General features: G+C 35.3%; 1 protein-coding gene across 1 annotated transcript in view; it reads left to right on the top strand.

The window, feature by feature from the left end:
* Positions 1-449: 449 nt before the first annotated feature.
* The window catches only part of LOC136037398 (uncharacterized), a 154314-nt gene continuing 142580 nt past the window's right edge, over positions 450-12183 (top strand). The window contains exon 1 of the mRNA XM_065720143.1: positions 450-4921. Within this exon, the coding sequence (XP_065576215.1) occupies positions 822-4921 (4100 nt within the window). The 5' untranslated portion in view covers positions 450-821. The remainder of the gene's footprint in view (positions 4922-12183) is intronic.

Here is a 12183-nt window from a genome sequence, read left to right as displayed (position 1 = left end):
TTCATTTTCCTAACCTAAACTTTTTCCGAGATAGCAAGAAGTCAATTAACTAGAATTTTACCGCGTGGGTATACAATTAACTAGAATTTTACCGCGTGTTCTGCATTGTACGGGAGTACCTATTATTGTAGTTAATATTGATATTTTAAAAAGCCAAAATGTGTTATCACTTGGTTGTCTCAAATTGTATCCTATAGACCTCAAACACATATTTGTTTAATTTAGTTATAATAACTAATACCAGGCCGTCTTTTGCAGGTAGTATTGAAAGTGGTCAATATAGTTTTCAATCAAATCAGTTATGACCGCTTCCGTTTACAGTGAAAAGGGGTGTGGATACACGCGAAGACAAAATATAATGTGCCTGGTCTGTGGTCATTATTTGAAACAAGTGGTTAATTGTCTCTTGCATAGCTGAAGGCCATGCTCGACTAATACCTTATTCAGATAGCTTCAGTGCGATCCGAGATTTGAGAGAGTGACAAACAGACATTATCTCCACGGAAAATGGATACTAGCGTTTAAGAACCTGCTGTGAGAGGAATGTGATGAGGCATAGTCTTGCGTATGCTTTTTAATGTTACGTCTTCCTCCTCTTTAATTGGCAACAAAAAAATTTAATTGCGTGCGACCTTTCCCTTGAAGTGATAATTGGAAGCAGTAATTGCTTATAACTGTACTGGGGTATGTTTTGTTGATATAGCTTAAAGTGAATCTCGTAAAAGGGAAGAAAACGGTAATACTGACTCTTCGATTTTATTACATGATGTAGTTGTAAATAGTAAGTTAAAAGCATATTAGTAAGATTAAAGATATTCGTTATGCCGATTCCGCCACCGAGGAGAAAGTCGGGCAGGGAAAGCAGCCCTGCTCTGGCGAACAGTTCTTCTTGCAGAGTAAGTAGATTACCCAGAATTGTGGCTTCAACTACAAAGGCTACGGACCCAGTAGAACCAAAACAGAAGGATTATTTCAAACGGAACGATTCGGTAAGATTAACTTTTACTAAAACATCAACCCAGAGTAAAAATGTGGACCCGAAGTTGATGATAAAAACTTCGAACCAGGTTGGCATTAAAGCAGTTAAAACTGAGGCTAAAGACGGAACTTTTGTGAAAAATGCCACCAATACCTTTTCCAAAAGTCAGAATAATGAAAGTAAAAATGAGAGTTCTCTATTAAATAATTCTAATAAAGCTTTTGATTTAAATTCGAGCTCATCAACTAACGCGTCGTCCTTAAATCTCAGTAATTTACATCCAACAGTATGTAATTCTTTTGAATCTCATCCAGATACAAGTTTTAACGCTAAAGAATCTTCAGCCCCAAGCAAAGCTCTTCCAAAAAGGAACAAACTACCCGCTCCTAAAGTGCAGCGAACATCCTCCTTAAATGGAAAACTGACGTCACCTCAACACGTGTCTGATAAATCTGCCAAAATTAATAAAGCATCAACAACTCCTAATAATTCCATTAGTCGCTCACCTTCTAGAGAAAAACCCTTACGAAGTAAGAAAATAATCAGAAGTATATCGTCAGACCAGCCCGTTGAAGAACTGAAAACGGGTTGCAAGCCCTGCCATTCAGAATCTAGTCTTCATCAAAAAGTTTCGGCACCGGCTCGCCCCAATCGTAGCAAGATCCCTCTTAGCAAAAATTCTTCCTCCAAGCCAAGCTTAAGAAATACTCTAAGCAAGGAGAGTATTAACAAAATGCGTGTTAACAATCTGAAATCTGCAGAAAATGAAAACGACCTGAAGAGTGAAGAAAAATCAAAGTTGTCTAGTGTCCTATCTGCTCCAGAATCTAACAGCAACAGTCAAACAAATATCGAAAGTAAAAATAGTGAAAAGGCATGTCAAGGAAGAAAGAAAAAGCCTGACTCTGTTTTACCTTTAGATGAAAAGAAGTCACTTAATGAGCCCTTATCAAGAGAAGAAAACAAAGTCATTGACAAGAAAAGTAATGCGAGCATAGCTGATTTTTCTGTTCGATCAAGCCTGTTGAAACCTCCAAGACAGTCAGCCACTCTTCGAAGAGCTATCTCATTAAGAAATCCTATAAAAAATGCGGTTTCAAATTCGGTCGAAAATAAGCAAAATTTAGCAGCTCCAGATGGTACTAATGATTGCCACTTGTCAACACTCTCGGAACGAAAAATTACTTGTGAACCAGTTGATGACATGAGTAAAAAATTGAGCTCTGAATCTTCTCACGTAAAGCGATTAACTCAACCAAATATTGGGCTGGGCGACAATAACAGCCCAAAATCATTTTTGATTGATTCGGCTGATTTTGACAGCTCAAAAAAAGATGTATTAAGCAATAAGCAACCGTCAGATTTGTATTATAAGACAGCCGAGACTAAATTATCTCAAAGTCAGAGTTGTACAAAATCTAATTTAACAGGAGTATTAAAAGAGTCAAAAGAAGCTTCCAAACCCTCATTTATTACGGATGAAATTAAACCCCTTGAAAACATAAATAGTTCAATGTGTCAAGAGCAAGATAACACAGTTGAAAATTCTCAAGTGTCATTTCAAAGTGTTAATTTAAAAGGCATTATGAATTCTCTTCAGGGTCAGCAATCTGTCAAAGAAGAGGGTCAACCTAATTATCTGTCATTAAAAAAACAGAAGCACCTAATTAATGAAAAGCTGGAACCAAAGCCAAGTTTTTCAAAACGATTTTCTGGACCTGTCGAAAAAAAGGTTAATAAAGTTCGAGGCAAGAGTGATTATGAGACAGACGTCTGTTACAAATCTACTTTGAAAGGTGTTACCTCAGGCATATTGAGTGGGAGTAACAGCCATGGAGAAATTCCTTTGTTGTGTAGTACCGTCCTACCCGTAAGCAGTAAGTCAGATTTGATACAATCCGAAGTGATTCACCAATGTCAAAGTTGGCCAGTTAAAAATACTATTTCAGACCATGTGGAAGTAATAATGGAAAACTCAGAAAGTAAAGAAGAGAATAATGCCCCAAGTGATAGTGTTACTAATGGAATTGCAAAAAAAGAGAATAGTGTTAAAACACCGCAAATTAAAAAACCAGCTAGACCCTCTTTATTACGAAGAGCATTGTCTAGTAGTGCTTTGGTGACAAAGAAAAATGGTGAGTCCCAAGAAACAAAGCCGTGCAACTATGTTAGTAGCGAGATTCTTACTGCAGAAGAGGATAGGACCATAGTGCAGATTATGACAGGTGTTAAACAAATATGTAAATTTGAGGAGACAGTGGCTTCAAATATATCAGTACACCAACAAATTAAAACTGGTGAACCTAACTTTGAAACTAGGGAACTGGAAAACGCAGAAAGATCTAGTTTGGATAATTTTTTGTGTGTACAGCAAATTAACAGCTCAGACGCAACTGGTGATAAATTTGAAAGCCCCCTAGAAACTAGAAAGTGTGCAGAAAGATCTAATTTAGATAAGTTATTATGTATAAAACAAACCAATAATTTAGAAACAGCAATTGAAGATTACCATGAGCATCTCTTAGAAACTAGAAAACTGGAATACGCAGAAAAGCCTACTTTGGATAATTTATCATGTATGAAACAAATCAATAGTTCAGAAAAAATAAAGTCCGGCGCTGTGAATAATTTTAACATAGCCGAAAAAACTGACCATCCGCAAATAATCTCACGCATATCTATACCCACAGAATGTGAATTAGAGGACAGCCTCGTGAGAACTAAATTGACAAAAATTGGAGCCACACAAGCAAATGATACGGGCCATGATGTTCAGTATTGTCCAGTAAGTGATATTGAGCAACAATCAATGTTTATATCTGGGTTTTCGCAGTGTGAATTTGACCCCACAGTTTTTAAGCAAAAGTTTTTAACCCCACAAAAGAGGCAAAATAAAAGTATAAATTGTGTGCTAAGTTCAGAATGCAGCCCTTCACGGTCGGTCTCTCCAGCGAAAAGTATTAAAGAGTATGAAACCCTGTGTGCGAATATTAAAAGACGAAATAGTGAATTGTACCCTGAAAGTGTTTGTACACAAGCCTCAAGTGAACGATCCAGAAATGCTAGCCCCGCAGGATATAATGTTGGGGGGTTAGGTACCACAAGGAGACTTTATCCTCAGGAAGTTCGACCTTTACCTCCGCTGCCACCAACAACTCCATCAGTTCATCATGATACCGTCTACGCCACTATCAGACCCAAAACATCCGCAACTGAAACTTATGAATACCCCCGATATGATCCTTATGGTACCTATGGTAGGTCTCGGAGTGAAACTTACGCAAAGTATAAAGAATACCCTAGAACTGTAGGTTTTATACCTCAGCCTTTAAATCCAAGAGAATTGCTTTTGTCTATAAATTCTACATACCTTGCAAATGAATCTGACTATACTGATTATATGGATGCTATGCCAGGACAATATACAGGATCTGAATTTCGTCCGAGGGTACAGGATGAATCTTCTAAGTTGAGAGGTTATGGCCTTAAAGCCAAAATTTTAAGAAAGATGAGTACATTCTCAAAACCGAAGTCTGAGCCTCAATTTGATACCTTCTATAAGAAGAAAAATGACATTTTAGATTATGCCACTGCTCCCGACTCTGCTCAAAGAAAACTCTATCATTCAGTAAGCAGAGAATTACTTTCTAAAATGGAAGCAGAAAGACAGTCTATAAAAGGTGGAGGTCTTTCTGTGGAAGAAATAGAAGATTTCCAGGTGTTAAGGGACGAAAAGACTCCTGAATTGGCAGAGGCAATATTGTATGAACGATCCAATCCCCCTGTTTTGAGTAGCCGTTTTGCTAGAGTTGACCTTATTGAAGATCCGGCGTATCATTCGGCGTTGATGGTCATTGGAGGGGAAAGGAAGGTAGTTCCTTTACATCGTGAAAATTTGGATACTTCGGATTCCAGGAAAAATGGTGAATGTCAATACATTAGGTAAGTTCTCTATCATATTCATTGCTACCGTTTTCATTAGTTGCATATTATTTAAACCAGGTCTGTGGTTGAAGGGCCACTTTTAAAAATGCGTATTGCAGAATGCAGAAAAGTATTAGTGTTGCATTCCCCTTCTCTTAAAGGAAATGGTATAAAATTCTGAAAACTGCTTTAAACATTCTCAAGTACTTATTAATATCGTTATTTAAGTATAAAATTACTCCCATCCATTAAAGGTCAAATATGCATCCCAAGTTGTATATACGCAATGAATTTTCCGTATGTGACTCATCTTACAATAGATTTACCGTCGAACGGCAATAAGCGAATGGAAAGTTCATTGCGTACATTCTTTTCGGGGGATATATTCGACCAATATAGGAGGGGTGGCTGGGTTAAATTAATTCGACTGGCTTGAGAAATGATATTAGTAAGCGTTTTAGAAAGTTTTAAAGTTGTTTTCTGAATTTAATAGGTCTAGTCTTTCCAGGAGATTGAGAATGTAGCACTAATACCCCACCCCTCTATATAGCAATTTATTAAAAGGTATTTTTATTGCCATGTTCATTGTATGCTAGATGTGAGGAGATTGTCGCCCACTAACCCCCTCCCTCTGATTATTTAAATTTACCTGCTATTGTTAACCTCTCTTCTAAAACATTGGAACCCCAGGAAATCGAAACACTGGAACAAAGTCCAAAATTATCTTTTCTACCGAAACAGGTTCCTCTGGCAGATATAGTTTCCTCTCTAGAGTCCGCTTTGCATAAACACTATCCTTCTGTTTCTAACCCTGATGAAGTTAGATCTGGTCTTATAAATACCCTTTATAACAGCCAAAAAAAGTTTAAGCCTCCTATCACTTCCACACCGAAAAATTTGCACGACATAAAAATACTATCTAATCTCCGAAAAGATCCTTCTATTATAATAATTAAAGCAGACAAAAGCAATTCATTTGTTGTCATGAATACGACAGACTATGACAACAAAATTCTTTTGCATTTAAATGACACAATTACATATAAAACAATAACTCATGATCCTACTGATCAGTTTGCTAATAATATTATAAATGAATTAAAGCAGCTAAAACAAAATGGTAAAATCGCCCCATAGCTATACAACTACGGTTTACCAAAAATACATAAACAGGGTATTCCCTTAAGACCTATCGTAGTGTGTACTAAAGCCACCGCTGCCAATATTGGAAAGTGGCCTTGCACAGCTTTCAAACCTTTATTGTATTCTCAAAATTCCTATATTCGTAATTCGGCAGATTTGGTTGAAAAACTTAGCAACACAAGTATTTCAGAAAACAAAATAGTTAGTAGTTTTGACATTGTTTTCATGTATCAAACAGTTCGTGGTAACGAACTGTAGTAAGGAGCGACCCGGCTCAATAGTAACCAAAACTCTAAAAAATTGAATTTTGATATCAATAGCTACATCAAAAGAATCGCATTTTAATGCTGATTTTAAATATATAAGTTTCATCAAGTTTAGTCTTACCCATCAAAAGTTACGAGCCTGAGAAAATTTGCCCTATTTAGGAAAATAGGGGGAAACACCCCCTAAAAGTCGTAGGATCTTAGCAAAAATGACACCATCAGATTCAGCGTATCAGAGAACCCTACTGTAGAAGTTTCAAGCTCCTATCTACAAAAATGTGGAATTTTGTATTTTTTGCCAGAAGACAAATCACGGGTTCGTGTTTATTTGTTTGTTTGTTTTTTTTTTTTTTTTTTTTTCTTTTCCCCAGGGGTCATCGTATCGACCAAGTGGTCCTAGAATTTCGCAAGAGGGCTCATTCTAACGGAAATGAAAAGTTCTAGTGCCCTTTTTAAGTGACCAAAAAAATTGGAGGGCATCTAGGCCCCCTCCCACGCTCATTTTTTTCCCAGAGTCAACGGATCAAAATTTTGAGATAGCCATTTTGTTCAGCATAGTTGAAAACCATAATAACTATGTCTTTGGGGATGACTTACTCCCCAACAATCCCTGGGGGAGGGGCTGCAAGTTACAAACTTTGACCAGTGTTTACATATAGTAATGGTTATTGGGAAGTGTACAGACGTTTTCAGGGGGATTTTATTTTGTTTGGGGTTGGGGCTGAGGAGAGGGGGCTATGTTGGAGGATCTTTCCTTGGAGGAATCTGTCATGGGGGAAGAAAAATTCAATGAAAAGGGCGCAGGATTCTCTAGCATTACTATAAGAAAACAATGAAAAATAAACATGAAAACGTTTTTTCAAATGAAAGGAAGAAGCAGCATTGAAACTTAAAACGAACAGAGATTATTACGCATATGAGGGGTTCTAAAAATACTTTAGCATAAAGAGCGAGGTATTTAGGAGGAGATAAATACCTCGCTCTTTATGCTAAAGTATTTTTAGTAATTTCAACTATTTATTCTACGGCCTTTCTGATTCAGGGGTCATTCTTAAAGAATTGGGACAAAACTTACGATTTAGTGTAAAGAACGAGGTATTAACGAGGGTACAACCCCCTCATATACATAATAATAATTAAAGAATATAAAAGTTTGTTACGTAAGTTAATTCTAAAGTTACGTATATTTTTTGCTAATAAGAAAATTCGTTAAAATTAAAATTAATAGTTGCCTTTTTATGTAACGGAAAAATTGCAGGGCAACTAGGCCTCCTTCCCCATCCCATATTTCTCAAAATCGTATGATCAAAACTAAGAGAAAGCCATTTAGCCAAAAAAGGAATTAATATGCAAATTTCATTTGAATAGTTTACGTGTGGAGAGTCAAAATCAAACATGCATTAATTCAAAAACGTTCAGAAATTATATAAAAAAAACTAGTTTTTTTAACTGAAAGTAAGGAGCGACATTAAAACTTAAAACGAACAGAAATTACTCCGTCAATGAAATAGATTGTTCCCTCCGCAATACCTCGCTCTTTACGCTAAAGTTTGACTCTTTGCCACAATTCTGCTTTTTAAAACAATTAAAAGCTTTAGCGTAAAGAGTGAGGGATTGCGGAGGGAACAATCTATTTCATATACGGAGTAATTTCTGTTCGTTTTAAGTTTTAATGTCGCTCCTTACTTTCAGTTAAAAAAACTAGTTTTTTTTATATAATACAAATATAGATGTGACTATTTCTGAGGAATTATTCAAAAACAAAATAGAAGAAAATTACCACTTAATTGAGGCTTCAGCGACGGGAATTGATTGTGAAGTTTTAATGACTCTGGTTAAAATTTGTAATAAGTTTTCTATGTATTTTCAATTTTGCGATTCTTTTTATCAGCAAAAAAATGGGTTACCCATGGGGGCACCTTTATCCGGGCTACTGGCAAATATTTATGTCGAGAACCTTGAAAATTGGGCAGTAAATTCTTATTTTTTAAAACACGTCTATTGGGGTCTTTATATGGATGACGTAATTTCACTTTGGAATTATGGGGAAGCTGAACTTCGGGGCTTCTTAGATCATCTTAACACTTACGACCGAAATTTGCAGTTCACCCTAGAAGTTGAAATTGAAAATAAACTTTCTTTTTTAGATGTGTTAATTATTCGTAATGCTAATAAACTGGATTTTACTATCTATCAAAAGCCAACACAAAACAATAGATATCTTCACTTTAATTCAAATCACCCCCCCACAAGTTAAAAGAGCAGCTGTAACTTCCCTCATTGATCGTGTCCTAAATATTTGCTCCGATTCGTATATAAATGCAGAATAAACTTTATCAGAGATATTCTTTTGGGTAATGGATACCCCATTCCTTTTGTCAATAAAATAATTAACATTCTTGTAAAATCGAAGAAGATATTTCACAATGTGAGGTTACTGATAAGCCCTCAAATATTTTCTATCTTCCGTATATACCAAAGATCACAACAAAATTGAAAAATATTTGTACAAAAAATAATCTGTACGTAGTTTTGACTAATAATTTTAAAATCATTAATTTCTTAAAGTCTGGTAAAGATAAGACCCCAGTTACTTGCCAATGAGGGGTCTGTCAAATACCCTGTGATTGTGGAAATTACTATGTCCGGCAGGACCCATCAGAATCTAGAAAAACGGTTACAACAGAATAAAAAAGACATAGACAAGGAATTAATTTCAAATAGTTCCAACAACTCCTTCGATTCTGCTTTAGGTTGGCATATATTTAATAATCCGTCCCACACGATACTTTTTGAAAAATCTTCCCTCATCATTAATATGATTTGGGGATAAAACAGGTGGTTCGAGAATCAATCGAAATTAATCTCAAAATAAATTATAATATTTCTTTGAACAGGGACTTAGGGGAATACTCACCAAATTCTTTATGCTCAAATTTAATTATAAACGATCTAACAAAATATTTTACTAAACCGATTTATAATAGTACTGAACCAGCTACGAAAAGGCCTTTGGGACAGGCTGCTAAGAAAGCAAGGTTGGCTCTGAGAAATTGCATTTAATCACTTTGTTCTCTTTAGTTTGAAGGAGTTTATATTCTCACTTCATTCTTTTTGTCAGTCCTGGTTGAACTTCGTTGAAGTAAGGATGCTAGGGCTGTTTCAAAAAAAAAGGTTTTTAAATAACATTATTCAGTTTTAATTCTCACAATTTAATGTAAGTTTATTTATATATACATATTTTCTCTCTTGTTCTCGTATTGTGCTGAAGACGGCCCTTGGACATAGGGCCGAAATATTCACAGAACTGATTTCCACTGTCTTGAAAAGATTTTCCCTATTGTTTCTACTTTGTATTTGTTTGTTATGGAAAAGCAGTGTGGTCTTCGTTGCTATTTTGGATGACTTTTAGGAGGTGTTTTCCCCCATTTTTTAAAATCAGGCAAATTTTCTCAGGCTCGTAACTTTTGATGGGTATAACTAACTGGATGAAATCTATATATTGAAATCAACATTAAAAGGCGATTGTTTTGATGTAACTATTGGTATCAAAATTCCGTTTTTTAGAGTTTCGGTTACTATTGAGCCGGGTCGCTCCTTGCTACAGTTCGCTACCACGAACTGTTTGATATGTTACGGGGGAATTGTCTGGGTGAAATTATCAGTGGGATTGGAATTGCCTGGAAGATTTTTCTGTTAGGGGATGATTTTCTTCACCCTTTAGAAATTTTTATAGGGAATATCTGGTATGATTTGAAAAAAAGATCACGGGTTAATCTTTTGCAGATAAAATTATGCGATGGAGATTTTTTTCGGGTGGAATCGTTTGCAAAATTTTTTGGAAGGAATTTTCAGCGAGAATGGAATTGTTCGGGGGTATTTTATGCACTTCCTGGCTGAAGGGCCAAGAAATGGAGATCAGCACCGCCGGTAGGGACTGTAAAGTCTAATGCCGTATCCTTTACCTTTTTTTACCTTTTAAAGGGTATTTTTCATGGAGGGGGAAGGGCGGAGTTTCTCCGCATTATTTGAAAAACGATCGGAAAATAAATGAAAAAACGGTTTTCCAACTGAAAGTAAGGAGCAACTTTAAAACTTTAAGCGAAAATAAATTATTCCATTTATGAGGGTGGTTTCTCGTCCTCGATATCTCGTTCTTTACAATAAAGTTGTAACTCATTAAAAATGTTATTTAAACTTATATAGAGTTTCAATTCTTTAAAAACGACTCCTGAAACACAAAGGCGCTTAATTAGAACAGTAAGAAGATTTTTCTTATATACTAAAAAAAATTTGCTTGAAGAGCAAGGCATTGAAAAGGGGGCAACTCCTCTCACACACTGAATAATTTCCGCAGCCCCTTTATATATGAATCATTTTCCCTCTGTTTTTTTCTGTTTTTTTTTTTTATTTTTTTTTATTTTCCCCTTCATTTCCGCTCTGTTTTAAGTTTTAGTGTCTCTCCTTAGTTTCAGTTGAAAAAAATTGTTTGTTTTTTTTAATTTAATTTAAATTTACCAATAAATATATTTTTAAGTCAAAGCTATAACCTTGAATGAAGGAGCATTTATATAGGGTAGTTAATGAATATGGAAGTATTAAGAGGAAAAAAAGATTGGAAAAGTCTAATGATAATTATATGTATCTTATTTTATAGAATCTATATTAATCAGTCCAAACCGAGGATAACAAAAAGTTACTTTTGGTTTTGGAACCGGTAACATTGTTTTAGGCGCAGAGCAAAACATCTTAAAAACGTAAAAATGTTAAATAAATGATAGTAGTCGAAATTATTGGAAAAAATCAATAATAACTACATGAATTTGGACGAAGAGTCTGAAGCCTCTTTGCGAATTATTCTGGTTCGGTTTGTATTTCCCCCTTTTTTCCTTCGATTATCATGACAAAATTTTAGATCACGATATTTTCAATCAACTTGATTTAATATCAATCATTAACAAAAAAATTAAACATAAACACATCCCTTCTGAATGCGACATCATGATATGGAGGAACGATAATCAAATAAAAAAAGAAAAAGAATAAAAACAATAATAAAAAGTGAAAAATACTAAAAGTCATCCATATACTGCAGAAACAGTGGTAAATGTCAATAAATTATCGCCCCGTGCTTTCTTAAGACCCATGCCCTGGGGCTGTAATTTCAGGTCCGAGCCTCTTGTTCGTGTTTGTCCCACTTGCCAAGGGTTTCCATGGGGGTGGGATCACTTTCGAACGCCATTTCAAGGCCATTCTCGTGACTCTGCTTCATAAGTATACAAGTTTGTGAGCGTTATGAAGGTTTCCACCCCTGTTAGACTCTCCTGGCTACACCCTGGCTGGATGATACAAAAATCAGAAAATATCAAACCTCCCTGGTTGATTCGTTCTAATGATACAGCAATTTAATTTAGATTCCTCTAATAAGACTGTGTCCCTCTAGCTGTACTTTTCAATAACACATTAAGTGATAATTATTACTTAGGCTGTAAAGAATAATTTAGTCATTATAAAGATAATCAATACTTAAATATGACTTTGAGATGAATAACTAATTGCTCTAGGCCTTTAGGTTGGTAATTAATTGAGACTATATTCAGGAGGTCAAGGGGTCAAGTTCTGTCTCATTTCTTAACGAACTTTTTTTTGTATCTTTAATCTTCTATACTGCCATGCTATGGATTCAAATTAATCTTTTAGCCTTTCGGTAGTTCTAAGATGAAGTTCCCTTTTAAAATCTGTTGCTTTCGGTATCTCTTTATATTCTATAATTGTATTATTTTGCTGTAAAGTTGTTTTTTATATTTAACGGTTTTGCGAATAAAAAAATAATCTTATAGTTATAGGAGGTGTTCATTCCAAATCATTCGC

This window comes from Artemia franciscana, chromosome 16 (assembly GCF_032884065.1).
Source record: "Artemia franciscana chromosome 16, ASM3288406v1, whole genome shotgun sequence".
Taxonomy (NCBI): domain Eukaryota; kingdom Metazoa; phylum Arthropoda; class Branchiopoda; order Anostraca; family Artemiidae; genus Artemia; species Artemia franciscana.
The sequence above is the reverse complement of the archived record's forward strand: the minus strand, read 5'-3'. Positions and strand labels throughout refer to the sequence as shown.